The sequence below is a fragment of the Acipenser ruthenus genome, chromosome 30 (genome assembly GCF_902713425.1).
Source record: "Acipenser ruthenus chromosome 30, fAciRut3.2 maternal haplotype, whole genome shotgun sequence".
In the NCBI taxonomy this organism is placed as follows: domain Eukaryota; kingdom Metazoa; phylum Chordata; class Actinopteri; order Acipenseriformes; family Acipenseridae; genus Acipenser; species Acipenser ruthenus.
Window position 1 is genome coordinate 14,057,971 of NC_081218.1, and position 14,967 is coordinate 14,072,937.

The window sequence follows — 14,967 nt, forward strand, 5'->3', positions numbered from 1 at the left end:
GACATCTTTTGGTAATAATTTCTTCTGTGTGGATCTGACTGTCCCTTTTTCTAACATATAATTAATAAAACGCGTGCGGTTTTGAATCGCTTCCTCTTTCTCCTGTTTCCACGCGTGGCATGGTTTTCAAACTGGGCAACAAAAGATTGTAAAGCACTCGATTCTGGAGGTACCAATTTAACTTGTGTGTTTTTTTTTTTTAATAGATTGTAAAATGTTGTGTGTCTCTGTGTGTGTGTGTGTGTGTGTGTGTGTGTGTGTGTGTGTGTGTGTGTGTGTTTTATGTCTCTGTCTGTCTGTCTATATGTTTTGGAAAAGCTTCCTGACCCAAGTCAGGTTTTCAGAACTGTTCTGCAGCCTGGCTGTTATTTTCGTCCCTTGGTGAGGAGGATCAGAATTGAGCACCTGTAAACTTAGCAATAAAGCAGAGAGTGTCTGGCAACAACAAACCTGCAGAACAAACCATGCATCAGAGGACTGCTGTTCCTCAGAGTACAGCAGCAACCCTAACCTGCAGGCACAGGAGCAGCTTTTTAAAAGGCACGGTCTCCAGAAGCTCTAGATGAGGTTTTGCAAGCTGCTGAGAGTCTTAAACCTGCGCAAACCTTAACGGCCCAGTGAATATATTTAGTGAGTTTAGGACCACCTGCTAGAATGACTCGTCTTGGGAACCCTGGTTTAGAGGGTACTGGATTTGCATGTGACGTTTGAGTTTGTTTTTTTCGCTTTCTAACAAAATGTTCCAACAATTCTGAATTCATTGTGAATTTACTAGGGGTAGGAGAATGGCACATTTAGTAGTGGATTCATGTTGTTTTATATCCTGATTGTAGGCTTGAAAAAGATAAAAAAATAAACTTAATTATTTAGAGGTTTTGGAATCTACTATTTTGTTGTAGTGCACCTAATGTTTCATGCATACCAGAATCTACTGTGTTGCACCTCAAGTGAACAGCCTTGTACTTCAGTATGGTCTTTTTAATGCAAGAACAGTCCATAACATTGAAACAACACTACAAGACCGAGAGATTACAAACCCTAACTCTGAATGAGCCGAAGATCCTGTCACTAGCTATAAAATACGAAAAAGGACTAGCGGGACAAACAGGCTGCAGCTTTGATCTTAATCCAGAGCTGCTTTCCTTCGGAACAGCTTTAGAATGATCGTCCATCGCAGATTCTAAATTCCGAGTCTGACATCGTAGAAGGTTAAAGGAACGTTAACATTCATAGAACACCAGCCAAGTCGCATCAAATCTGTAAATTTGAGATGGTCAGTCCCTCCCCTCCCGGTGGATTGAGAGGTGGGCATTTTAAAGTTTGGGGACTGATCTCAAGCCAGTGATAACACGATGGGGGTCAGTAGGGTCAGGGGCTGCTTGCACAAAACACTGGAGTATCAAACTCCGAGGAGGCATTTTCCCTTCACTAGGGGATTGACTGAAATGCATTAAGCTGCTTTCTGCAACACCCTTAAACTCAAAGAACTCTGAATTCAGGTGCTTCATGCAACTGGCCATGCTTGGTTGTCTGTGTAAATAAACTCAGAGGCACAGCTTCCAGCTGGTGTCTGAGATCAGCCGTGATGCTGATCGATGCTGTCATGAAATAGAAGTAAGCCTTGCAATATTTCATTTTGAAGTCTCGCTTTCTCAAGTGCATCTGAAGGATGTAACGCTGTATCTGAACGAGGGCAGCTTCCTGGCTGTCAAAGGATTGCTCTAACTTTGGTACTGGCTATTTTTTTTCCTGTATATTTTGAAAATGTTTGGTTTATAAAGACTGTATTAAAAATAATAATAGCTGTAATTAAAATAATAAACTTCACAGTACTTTTTTCTTTTCATTGTAATGCAAATTCAAGAGTTTGTTTTTATTTTTTCCCCACCCTGCTACTCCATTAATAAAGACTGAATGTAATTTTAAAAACGTTGGTGAGCGTTTGTGAATTTCAGAATAAAGATAAGGGTGCGGAATCCAAAACACATCAAACAGTAACACGGAAAATTGGCTTTCAGTTTATTAGACAGCCAGAACATAACTTTGAAAAGAGCGATACGCCTGAGAGCAGCGTGGGCTGCAGATGATCTGACGGGGCTTCGATCTCCACACGATACTGGATCCGATCCCTTGGGAAGCAGCTGTCTGGAGCTACAGGTAAAAAAACTCTTCCTTCAGAGCTGCGGCAGGGTGGAGTATGCAGGGATGGCAATCAAAGACTCCCATTGCATAGCAGTTTGATCCACTCCTGGGTTTAGCTGAAGACCGGAGCTTGTTGCACTGTGGCTAATCAAGCTTGTATTAAAATCGTGGAGCTGGGTGAAACTGCTATGCAATAGGAGTCTTCTTCCCAAGCCTGAGTATTTAATTGGCCTTAAGGGCTTGCCACTACGCCTTCCAGTCTGTATAAATAATATATTGCAGGTGCCGCTTGCATTGAATGACATCCAGTGAATGTCAAACAGCAAGGTAATGTCCAGCAAGAATAGGGACAGTGGACACAACTGGCTAGCAGTGTCCAAGCATCAAGAACTTCAGCTGAGGCACGTCTGTTACAACGTTCATCACAGACCTTCTCAAGTTACAGGTCAAATTTAACGTGCCTCCAATATAAATCTGTCCAGTTACAATTTCATATCTTTTTTTTTTTTTTTTGGTGAACTGGTGATAATTCAGATCCTATACAGAAAGTTCCCTTCGCTGTCATAAAACTCATTCCCCTTCTGAACCACTTCCATGGCGCTTTGTGGTGTGCTTTCAGCCAGTCTTTCCAGCTCCTGGTCAGTCAGGACCTCTCCACTCCACCCCTCCTCCTCCCCCTCAGTGGAACAGCCCTGCCTCTCCTCGGAATGCTCGGGCTTGGGGATTTCCCTGGAATGCAGGGCTGGGGAGTCCCCGGAATCTTCAGCCTTCTGAAGGGCAGCACTGCTGGGCATGGTGAAGTTAGCAGCCAAGGGCAACAGGCCCCCTCCTCTCACTGCAGAATCCTGTCGAACGGTGAGGCTAACACCGCTCGCCTGGCTGCTTGTGTTTTTCATGCCTCTTGGCGCCGGCAGCATGGCATTTTGCCCGCTGGACAGCTCCGGTAGCTTTGAGTCTCCCTGCACTCCGCTTGGCACAGGCTTCAGCCCTATTTTGGACAGGACCCTGGCATCCTGCTTCCTCTTTCTCTCTAAGGGGGGTGTGAATTTACTCTGAAGGACCCTTCTGATGATGTCAGGACTCACGTCAAACCCTTCAGCCAGCCGAGGTACTGTCCACTCCTCGGGGGACTCCTGTCTCAGGTACCTGGGGACAGGGGACAGAGTGAAGCTGAGGTCACAGGTCACTTCCCATATTAGCACGAAGGCATCATTCATACACGTGCTTCGATTGGTCCTATTAAATAAACACAGTTGAAATAAATACTCGAGACTCGAACGCTCCTGTATCGTGCTGTATTGTTTTCTTGAACAGAAGCACATAAAAGGTATTTAAAATAATCCTTTTTACATTACTTTTAGGTTAAATGTGTTTTTTTGCTGCATCACCAACCCTTTTTTTTTATTTATACCCTTTTTCTGAACAAAGCACAGCGGGTAGGATTCCTAAAGGCAAAGTCCCGTTTTTCTTACTCCACAGAGATTTGGAGCTTGTCAGAACTCTCTGTCCTGGGGAGTGCAGCTGCGTACAGCCTGGGTTTGCCTGAAGCTTGTTTTTACAGCGGCTCCCTGGTTCAGAATGTTCCTCGCATCTCACCCACCTTTCCTGGTTACCTGACTCTTCAGCCCTACCTGATCTGCTCCATGGCTTCCCAGGTCAGCCTCCTTTCTGGTGGACCCGGGGGCTGGAATTCTTTCCTAATTCTCTGGAGCCGCATCGCTCTTTGCCTTCTCTTGTGAGCGCTGGGGGAGGAACAGAAAGGAGATCAGCTTTGACAGCTTTCCCTTGGTTCAGAATGAAGGGCTTGTGTATCTGCCATGCTGAGACTGGCAGGGTGTATGAAGGACATCACTGGAGGAACATGGATCCCACAGAAATGTTCTCCAGCAGGCAATCGGACCACTTTTCATTGAAAGTACAAATGCACCTGCCTGTTCGATACACTCCTGAGTTTCACAGACCCAGACTGGCACCAAGATTAGTGCTAACTGGGGTCTGTGAAACCAACCGCTGGTGCACTGTTTTCTTTGGGACTATTAAAAACATTTATTTATCCACAATGCTGTTGGTCTACCACATCTTAACCAATCTGCTATAATAAAACCAGTCTCCCGTTTCAGAGCCGCTGAGCCGTGCCCTGCATCTCAGTCCCCTCATCCCTCTGTACCAGGACCTGCATCACCTGATCACTTCCTCCAGTCCGTCTTCTGCTTCCTCCAAGTCCTCCAGTTCTGGCTGGAGTGATCCATTCCTCCGGTCCGCTCCTGGTCTCTCCCGGGACGGACCAGCTCTGGAATTCCACTCGTTCCGGGCGGAGAGGCAGCGAAACACAACTGAACGGGGCAGAACCTGGGCCAGCTGCTTCAATGGGCCTGGTTCTGATGGGATTCGGAATGATAACAGCAAAGGGCAAACCCGATGAAACATGATGCTGTTACTAACAGAGGACTCCAGCAGGCTGGGAAGAGCTCGCTCGCTACCTCCTGAAGAGAGGAAACAAAACATTTCAACCACAGTCACGTGAATAATATCAAGCAGCAAGGAGACTGAACTGAGTTATTCTGACACGCAATACAGGGATGGAAATAAGACTCCTACTGCCTAGCATTGTCACCCTTTCCAGGTTTCAATTACAGCTTGTTTAGCCACAGTCTACAGGCAACAAGCTCAGGTATGTCTTATTAAACTCACAGTAAAAACCAGGAATGGATTACAATGCTATGCAACGGGAGTCTAATCTCAGTCGCTGCAATAATGTACTCTATATAATTCTTAACAAGGGGGCGCTAGTCTCTCACAATGTTGTCCCAATGCATCAGTATTAAATTGCAGTTTGGAAAGTGCACAACACTGTTAGAACCATCTTGTTTTACATATAAACAAATGCATTTTTCCAGCCATATGAAAACAAAGCACTGAATGCCAGTATCGGTTTAGTTTCGCATACAGACTGGACAGTATCATAAGGCTGCAAACACATTATAAACGTCACTTACCGGTGCTGCTAGAAATGAACACGACAAGCCAACACTACTGAATAATCATCACAAGACGGCCGGCGCAGATTCGTGCAAGTCAGCGTGCCACTCTACGGCGCTTCGCAACACGCATGTCCAGGTGACTGTGTGGGGGTCGATTGATAGTGTCTTGGGTTGACACTCCGATCCGAGTTTCGCCCTGTGCGGAGTCGGCTGCTTTTCCTGGCCCCGGTGAGTTGGGCGGGGCGGAGGCGCGCATGCGCAGGGGGGGCGGGGAGGCAGCCTCGTCCTATTTGTTGCCAGCACTCGCCCTGCGCCATTTTGTCGGCACGGCGTGAGCGCGGTGATTGGGTTTGGGAGATCGGTACTGGAGCCAATCAGAGGGGAACCGGGGCGGCAGAGACACGGTGAGAGAGAAGCGCGGCTTGCAGGGGAAGGGAGCCGGCAGCCGGGGATTGGTGTGTCACTGACCAACCAAATTACTAACACCACGAAATACAAGAATTAAAACCACACAGCGCCAGACAGACGACGATTGCAAATGAGCGAGAGAGGGGACCCCAAAGACAGGCGCCCAAACTCGGGGCACAAAAACAAACCCGGCCGGGTGACGGGAGGGAGAAGGGCCAGGGTTCAGTCCCGAACAGAAAGGAGCGAAAAAACAAAACAAAAACAAAACAAAAGCAATCCTCGTTGTACTGATTCGGTTGAAATCGCAGACGGGAGGGGGACACAAGACAAGTGTGCTTCTAAATTGTGAAGTGGTGTGGGGGTGTGCTGGAGGTCGGCTGCCTCCATTGTGGTGTAGCATTTGGTAGGAATTAAGACACTGAGATTGTAACAAAGAAGTGCAGTCGTGAGGCATGTTGTACCAGAACACGCTGGCTCTGAATTACTGCTTGAGTGAGGGAAAAAGCATTTGATTCCGTGTTAAAAACCTACTGAAAATGCATCGACTCTGAAACTAACGGCGAAGATGTGTCGTTAGCATCTCTTTCCTAATCTAGTTAATGCAGCATCGGGTACCAGGAGATGGTTAAATATCTGCAGATGCGTGTTTATTACTGTGCTGAGGAATTTTAGGGTGTCGGTCCTTGCGGAATGCGATTTAAAAAGATTACCAGAAACACGCTGTAATCAGTTTAAATTGCTCGGATTACTTTAGTTCGTGACGATGGTGTGTTTTTTCTCTTTTTAGAAAATGCCTGTCTGTGTCTAACAGTGATTCCAATATCGTGCACATTAGTTTCCCACATCAGTTAATGTGCTTGTAAAAAAAAAAAAAAAAAAAAAAAGCACAGGTAACTCGTTGTTGCAGAACACACTTTTTATTGCAAAAGTGAATCTAACTACTAATACGTTGAGGCAAATTGTTGCTAGGAAAATGACTTTGAGACTCCAGGTCTGTGTAATGTTTTGCATATGTTACGCATAATATTACCAGATATACTCCTATTGTTTTCGTAAGAGATCGAATCTAAGTTGCAATTTGCTCAATGGCAACGCTTTTTTTTTTTAAAAAAACATGCTGCTTGCTTGTATTTTGTTAGCATTATAGAAACCGCACACGGTTTTATTTGGAATCGCGTATTGATGCACGAGTGTAAACGCGTGTGCACCAGGATGGTGAACTCGAAAAAACAGAAGTACTAATGCAAACTGGGGCTGTTCATTTCAGCAAATACATTTTCTAGACATCTCTTATAATTCACGGGCTGACTGAACTAGCATAATGCAATTTGAAAAATGAGGCGCATGTTCAGTGCACACACAATAAGACGTACCCCACGAATCCACGGTGCTACTGAAAATAGAAACGCAGACCGACCTTTGAATTTAATGTATATATTATCAGCGTTTACTGAGAAGCTGTGGTGTTGACAATTGAAATGCCATTGTCAGGTCGTCCAACAAATGTGCACGCAGTATTATAAAAAAAAAAACACTTCATCGCAGGTTTAATATTTTAACATGTTTATTTCTCTTAAATGTGAGTGTTTTTTTTCTGTGCAGTTCTGTGTTCAATCGTAGCTGAAATAAGAAAGCTTTTTTATTTTTATTTTTTCGCGCGGTGTATTGTCTCCCTTTTTTCTTTGTAGGGACAAAATGGCGCCCGTTTGCATTTGCGTTGAGAGTGGACCGCCTTTTTGTTTTTGAACTTGAAGAGATAAAAGGGGGGGATACAAAACAAAATACTTTTAGTGTTTTTTTTTGCTTCTAGTGTCAAACAGCACACGTAGGTAGCTCGTTTAATCCGGCGACGACGTTGCGAAATGTTTGGAGACGCAGTGTTTTGTTTCCGCGCTTTATTTATCTTCAGTTATCGTAGTTAAGTGTTGACGTCTCTGTGCGTAACTAATCTGACACGGTGTGACATTTTTTCCTAAAATAAGGTCAACGTTAGGTTTCTGAGAAGCTTGTAAAATACTAGACTTGATTAATATTGACACAAAGGAATTTCATGTTGCGTCTATCCACAGCGCCCCTACTGGCTACTCCGTGTACTGCAGAACAGATTTACAGTACTGTGTAATTTAAACAGTAATACCCCTCCCCCTCCACACACACAAGCAATACAAACTGGGTTTCAACATGCTCATTATACCCTACCTTGTTATATATACGATGCTTGCCTAGGCTTCCCTGTATCGCACAGACCTGCATGGAGAAGCTGAGTTCTAGAACCTGTATGACATCACACAGGACTCCAGCGTCTCATTCACCAGAGCGAGTGCTGAATTCTTGTGGAATGTGCTTCCTCATGACATCATCACACGTCTGTACTCCTGTCTGAAGCTGTGAACTTGAACTCAAAATCAAAAGCATGTCTGTTATAACATTCCCCCGAAACTGCAAACGCTCAGTACGACTCCGGTAAATCTATAACCAGTCCTGACTGAATCATCTGCAGTGTAACTACAATACTGATTTCAGACAAAGCCTCGTGCTGTATTCTCCTCGGTTTCAGCGATGCTGGATTCTAGTAAAGTGACTGAATCTGTGGACCTTTTTTTCTGATTTTAATCTTTTTGTTCTTTTTACTTTTGTAGAATTTTATTTTTGGAAAAGTGAAGAAAATCCAGAGTTAGAAATTCTTCAATTGCCAGTGCACTGAGGCAACCATGGAGCAATATACAACCACCACCAGCAGCACTGGAGAGCAGATCATTGTGCAGACTTCAGCTGGACAGCTTCAGCAGCAGGTACGCTGGGAAAGCACTGGATGGGAAAAGCGTGGGCAAACTGCAGAAATACAATCAGAAACTCGGATACGGTGTCCAGCGATGTACTGTATTTTGAGATACCTTTTTTAATTTTACACATGCATGTTCTTTGCGTATTTGTTGGTAGATTTATTATAAACGCAAATTGGCAACTTTCAACGGACTAGTTTGTAAAACTGCAAATTCTGATTCAGAAACTGCAGTTCATTTCCTGCATTTACAGACTGATTGGTCCTATTAACCAAGCTATTTATTTATTTATTTATTTATTTATTTATTTATTTATTAGCTAGCATAAGTGCTACTAACTTTCTTGCAAGGCCCTTATATTTTCATTGTGTTTGCAAAACGAGTCTAGCGCTCTGGTGTGGTCCTAATGCCCGCTGCACAGGAAGCTAATCCACAGTGCAACGTGGGCATTGCTGCAGCCTCTGCAGCCGGGTGGCATCGCCACTGTGCTGCTCACTGTCTCTCCCGCGGAGTGCTTGTGTGGGGACGCGTCCGGCTCCGCTCCGTGGTAACGTCATGCGTTGTCGTTGACAGCAGGGAGGGGTGACGGCCGTGCAGCTCCAGAGTGAGGCTCAGGGGGCGTCGGCCTCAGGCCAGCAGGTGCAGACACTCCAGGTAGCGGTGTGACCCCCGACCTGTCTCATTATGCACATGTCTCTGCTGCATGACAAAACTCATCCTACCGCTTTAAAAAAATAATTGAATCCTGGGAAGCCTCTTTTTTTGAAGTTGATTGTGTTTCTTGAGCATTTGTCTGATGTAGCCACTGTGTTGTGCCATTGAGGCTGTCTGTTAGGTGCTCACCATCAGTTATGTGTTGTAATGTCTTTTTGTAATAACATGCTGGTGTTTTTCGATCGAGGCTACCCAATCGAAATCCAAGCCCTGCACTTACTGAATCGGAGCAGCCTCCCATCAGTATTCTTTACAGTATTTATTTAAATAAAAAAACGTTGTGCTAGTTGTGGGTTGTAATTTACACACAAATATATGTCAGATTCTTACGGTGGTGCAGGAAAGCCATACATTGATCTGGGAGTCAAATGCCTGCTTTGTTAGAAGTTAAAACTGCAAAGATCATCTTCATCTCGGACAGGCTTTGGTGCTCATTCCTCACTGTTGGTGGGATCAGCTTGTTGTAAGTCATGGCTTCATCAAATGCAAGTCAGTCCTGTTTGCATGCAGCATGTTTTACCTATCCATGCAATTAAACAGCAGTTATCAGGAAAATATACTGTATGTGCATTTTCACAAGACTCGCGCTTCACATCACCGGTATGCGTTTAAGGGAACTGCGGTTCAATAGTCCCGGTGCTAATTCGAGCTGTCTGCTTATTCTTCATGGATGCAGGTCCAGGGTCAGCCCCTGATGGTCCAAGTCAGTGGAGGTCAGCTGATCACATCCTCGGGCCAGCCAATCATGGTGCAGGCGGTCCAAGGAGGTCAGGGGCAGACCATCATGCAAGTGCCTGTGTCCGGCGCGCAGGGTCTTCAGCAGGTACGGTACATTGCTCTTCTCTGTGGTGCTCTGATGCTTGTGGGTTAGGGGTCTTGTAAAGTAGCGGCATGATTTTTTTTTCTTCTTCTCACCTCTCCAGATTCAGCTGGTGCAGCCTGGGCAGATCCAAATCCAGGGTGGGCAGACGCTCCAAGTCCAGGGGCAGCCGGGTCAGACCCAGCAAATCATCATCCAGCAGCCGCAGACCGCCGTCACGGCTGGGCAGACCCAGGTGAGGGTCACAGCTGTTTTAAACTGGCTCGCTGAGTTTGTGGAGCTACTCCAGTGTTCATGAAAGGTTCGGGTTGATTAGCGCTGGTGTTAACGTGGTGTTTCTCCCGGTCTCCCATCCAGGGCCAGCAGATAACAGTGCAGGGCCAGCAGGTGGCGCAGACTGCTGAGGGGCAGACCATCGTCTACCAGCCCGTCAATGCTGACGGCACAATACTGCAGCAAGGAGGTTTTGGAGGAGGTGCAGCATCTGTTCATCACTTTGTACCTGGGCACAGAACTGGCCGTCCCTATGTGGCCTAAAGTAGCTTGCAAATAAATGATGGGATTTTATTTTTTTTAATTATTATTATTATTATATGTGTGAATGCATGATGTGTGTGTGCGTGGTTGTGTGTGCGTGATGTGAGCGTGTGTGTGTGTGTGTGTGAATGCATGATGTGTGCGTGATGCGAGCGTGTGCTGGTGCTGATGCTGCTCTTCCTGTTTCAGGCATGATCACCATCCCAGCTGCCAGCCTTGCTGGTGCCCAGATTGTCCAGACCGGCGGCAACACCAACACCTCAAACAGCGGGCAAGGCACAGTCACCGTCACGCTGCCCGTGTCCGGCAACGTGGTCAACGCCGGCGGAATGGTCATGGTGAGCTTTCACTGCCCACGGGGGGAGGCAGGGCACTGGGGTTACTGAAGCCAGTTTTACTTTAGTTCCCCCTCCACCCCACCACACCACACCTAGAATCCCTCAGCTTGATTTCATAGACATTTCATTTGCTGGTGATCACCTCCTGCTTTTATCTGTGTGTGTTCGTGATTATTATTTTTTTTATATATATATGGTATTTTGTGTTAATTGCTGGACTGCTTGCTCTCCCACTGTATTGTGTGTGTGTGTAGGATGGAATCCCAGCAGCAGCTTGTTTCTCAGTGCTCCGGATAGGGTTTGTGTGTTCGCTACCAAAAAAGAAAAATCCATGCCGTAAAGTTATCCCATTTATGATTCGTCTGTCGGACGTTTCACTACAAGTCCGGCCCACGTCGCGCCCTCTGTGTTGCAGGAGGTGGACGGTTTGATCCAAATATTCCTGAACAACACCTGACCGTGTCGCGTTTCCGAGTTGAGCACTGTGTTAAAGAGCTGTAGGGGTTGAGCTCAGTGTTTAGAACAAGGGGGCATTTTTACAATGCCTTAAGGGTATTGAAGCTTGACGTGACCAATTGTGCAGTTCGACCGCTGGCAAGATTCTGGGAGTTACAACGAACCAGCGAACCCAGCAAGCCCTGTGTTTACTGAAGCCTCTTCATCTCATGATCCAGATTTCGTAACCACGTCTTCCCTCTCTGTCTCTGTGTTAGATGATGCCTGGGGGGGGCACTGTGCCCACCATGCAGAGAATCCCGCTGCCAGGGGCGGAGCTGCTGGAGGAGGAGCCTCTCTATGTCAACGCCAAGCAGTACCACCGCATCTTGAAGAGGAGACAGGCCCGCGCCAAGCTGGAGGCAGAGGGCAAGATCCCCAAGGAGAGGAGGGTGAGCACCCCCCTCACCCCCCTGCCCCCCAGAACAACAGGAAACCGAGTGACACAGACAAACGCTTAGGCGTGGGTAGCCGCCTTCAGTGTGTACTGGGGATGGCCCCAGCCGAGGCGAGAGTATGCTTGACTTGCTTTCTGAGTCCAGGAGGAGGCACTAGCTGAAACGCCTGTCTACATGACTTGGTTTGGACTATTGAATTCAGAGCCGCCCTCAGTCGGAGTAGGGCGGGGGGGAGCGGTCTATTTAGTTTTCTAGAAGAGTTTTCTAGGGGAGATTGGGAAACAGCATTGCATTCCCACAATTACAGCAGCTTTCAATCGCAAACTGTAGTTAGTGTCAGGCCAGTGGGTGGCACTGTTTGCCAAGTTAAAAATCCCTCGCATTAGAAGAGAAGACTTTTAAGTATCTGTGGGTGAGCAAAGGGTGCTTGTTTGTTTTTTGATCAATAGAGGATATCTTTTTTTTTAAAAACTGATATGAAGCTTTTTGCCCACATATAGATTTATTTTTTCCCTGTTTTAAGTTATACTAGAATATATTTTAACTTGCATTGTACTTGATATCCGGGGGGACAGAGCACTCTCTTATATTGGATTTCACTAGTTTGATGTCGCTGTGTTTCTTTCAGAAATACCTGCACGAGTCCCGTCATCGCCACGCCATGCAGAGGAAGCGAGGGGACGGGGGGCGCTTCTTCTCCCCCAAGGAGAAGGAGGAGATGGCGGCTGCAGCGGCGGCGGCAGCAGCAGCGATGCATGTGAGAGCAGAGATGCGCTTTAGGGAAGAGCCAGTGCAGCTCAATGCAGGGTCACAATCCGGATCCACAGAGCAGCGGAACACTGAAACCTTCCTTTTAGTATGTTAACCCTTGAAAAGGAAGAGTAAATAATACAGATTTCCTCGGGGGGGGGGGGGGGGGGTTGTGTTATAGGATCTGGGGGAGGGCAACAGCTTGGTGAAACACTCACTGTTCCCAAAGGAAACAAACCCTTAAGGAAGAATGGTTCCAGACCACTGATCTGTTAAACCTGATCAATTCCTTTAAAGACCATGGGATCTGTTTTAAGGTTACAGTATCCAGTGTCGTTTTATGTATGTCTTTTACGAGGTAGCACAACGATGTTTTTTTTTATATGCAGTTCGGACAATCCTCTGTAATTCGGCATGCTTGTGGTCCGATGCTATAGAGTTGGGGAGGGGGGCGCTACTTCACATAGCACTGAATTGATTCCTCATGCAAAGGTTCTGCTGCGTGCTCCCTGCATGTTTTTTTTTTTATTTGCAGTTCTGTTGTGTTCACATCTGCAGCTTGTTTGCCTTCATGTTTTTTTTTCTTGTCTTGCATTTGTTTTTTTGACTTTGTGCACGCAAACCAATCTTCTGTCCTAACGCTGTGTTCATTTAACAGATGCATTAGAATTCTGGGTAGGATAGGAGAGATTTTTAAAGGTACAGTATTTGATTTTTTCGCTTTGAAAGAACATTTGGTGGACTAGCTCTAAGATGAAGCCACAGGAGGGGGTAGTTGGATGGGATGGGATGGGGGTGGCTGATTGGTTCTTTCTGTTGCCTTGTCTATATCCAACACTCCTAGCTTTAATATCAATGTTCATTCCATTTGCTTCGAGTTTTTGTTATTCCTTTGTACCAAAATGCTTTGTGTTGTCTCGCAAAACATTGCCTTGGGGCTCGTATCAAGAGTGGATCTTTTCATTGTTGATGGGCGTATTGAATTGTGGCTTGTCCTCTTCTCTTCTTTCCTGTGCAGGAGCAGTCTCAGCCAGGTGATGAGGCGGTGGCTCAGATGATCCGGGTGTCCTAAGCCCTGCCCCCAAATGTGCATCTCTTAACAAAAGGCTGTGCCAGCCGGGTTCCACACAGCCCTTCCAAACAAACAAAACGTTGTACAGCACTGTCGATATCCAGACCTCGTGTTAACTGCTCTGGGAACGCTGCAGTCTTTTTCCATAGCGTCGATGGCAATTAATCGCCCACCCTAAGCCATTCTCCGTCCCTACCCTCCCAACATGCATGAAAACGTTTAGAGTATTCTTCACCGTGGCCTCGTCGGGCAATAAATTAATCTTGACCGGTGCTATTTTGTAATCCTCCTCAGCTGAGACGACAGGTTGGGTTGGGGAAGGTGTATCTGTGCTTCCCGAAGCAGTTAACAAACTCGTGGTGTAGCTCAAAAATTAGAGAGCAAGACTTTGATCACACTTAGTGGCTGCCGTTTTATAAGGGTGGGGGGGTGGCAGGGGGGGTGACAAATAAAATGCAATTCTGCATCCTTTTTATGTTAGTGTTAGATATGAAGTACAGTAAGGGTAGTTTTCTATGGCCGGTATACACTTTCAGTCTTCACGCTGCCCTGCCCCAAACAGCAGTGTAGAAGCTAACATTCAACACCTGGAAAGTAAATGCAATGAAAACTGTGGCTTTGCTATTGAATGTGGGTCTGGCCAGACAGATTCACATGTAAGACTGAGAAGTATATATCTGTGCAGTTTCAGTGATGTGGACTCCTTGATGGTTTTATAGTTACGCCTTTTGCTTTTGTCTGGCTTTGATCTCGGAGGGGGGTGGGGGGGATGCAGTTTTAGTCATAATAGATTACTATAGGAGGGGGGGGGGCTGTATTAAAAAGCTTGTGATGTAAACTGACACAGATCCATATAAGAGTAACGCTGCATCGGTGCTGTGCAGAAGGGTGACGCATGGTGGTGAAAATGTAGCTGGTGGTTCAGATAGGACCCTGGCTAAATGACTGTTGTTTTCATGAAGCTGTATAAAGGGAGATTTTAAAAAATCATTTCAGAGTGGCTCACTGCCGTGATCCTTGTTGCGTCTGTACAGCACCAATGCCACTGAAGACAGATCAAAAGTGTCACCCAGTCGTTGGCATACACTGCACTTGTATACCAGTTTTGTTTTCCCAGTAATAAGCGTTTTTGAATATGTTTTAATGGTCGACCCCCACAAGCCCCTGTGTATGCAATACATACATTTATATACATATGTTAAAGTAATAATGATGATGTGAACAGTGTTTAATTTAGTGGTCTGGATTCTGAATTTGAAATACTTCAAGGGCTCTTGCATGTAGTCAGATGTTGTTGTTTTTTGTTTTGAAATAGAAGGTACTGTAGGTACTGTCAGCTGTTTTTTTTGTGTGTGAAAAACAAACCAGAAGCTCTTTGTATATACAACCAAACATTTATAATTTGTTTAGTTTCCTTCTGTTTTTTAATTTGTATGTTCAAGCATGAACTGTCTGAGAAAGTAAGCTGTATAGGACAAGTACTGTGTACACCATTCAGCTAATAAAATATTGGACTTTTATTTTACAAA

General features: G+C 45.7%; 2 protein-coding genes across 11 annotated transcripts; one reads left to right on the forward strand and one right to left on the reverse strand.

Annotated features, from left to right (window-relative positions):
* Positions 1 to 217: 217 nt before the first annotated feature.
* Positions 218 to 7,945, reverse strand: LOC117427569 (neugrin). Of its 2 annotated transcripts, none has more exons than XM_059004948.1 (4): positions 7,731 to 7,945; positions 4,325 to 4,625; positions 3,774 to 3,884; positions 218 to 3,288 (listed from the first exon to the last, which is right to left on the reverse strand). In XM_059004948.1, the coding sequence occupies exons 2-4, from the start codon at positions 4,567 to 4,569 to the stop codon at positions 2,673 to 2,675; spliced, it is 972 nt and encodes a 323-aa protein (XP_058860931.1). In that variant the 5' UTR covers positions 4,570 to 4,625; positions 7,731 to 7,945; the 3' UTR covers positions 218 to 2,672. The 2 variants fall into 2 exon arrangements, with proteins under 2 accessions (XP_058860931.1, XP_033901613.3); XM_034045722.3 differs by lacking the exon at positions 7,731 to 7,945 and adding an exon at positions 5,139 to 5,347.
* On the forward strand, positions 5,398 to 14,967 carry LOC117966038 (nuclear transcription factor Y subunit alpha-like). Of its 9 annotated transcripts, none has more exons than XM_059004940.1 (11): positions 5,398 to 5,527; positions 8,171 to 8,323; positions 8,888 to 8,971; positions 9,705 to 9,851; positions 9,952 to 10,083; positions 10,206 to 10,323; positions 10,575 to 10,723; positions 11,437 to 11,610; positions 12,245 to 12,472; positions 13,025 to 13,065; positions 13,385 to 14,967. In XM_059004940.1, exons 2-10 carry the CDS (start codon positions 8,243 to 8,245, stop codon positions 13,031 to 13,033), a joined length of 1,122 nt encoding a protein of 373 aa, XP_058860923.1. In that variant the 5' UTR covers positions 5,398 to 5,527; positions 8,171 to 8,242; the 3' UTR covers positions 13,034 to 13,065; positions 13,385 to 14,967. The 9 variants fall into 9 exon arrangements, with proteins under 9 accessions (XP_058860923.1, XP_034767279.1, XP_058860928.1 ...); XM_034911388.2 differs by having other exon boundaries at positions 12,245 to 12,373; XM_059004945.1 differs by having other exon boundaries at positions 8,888 to 8,968.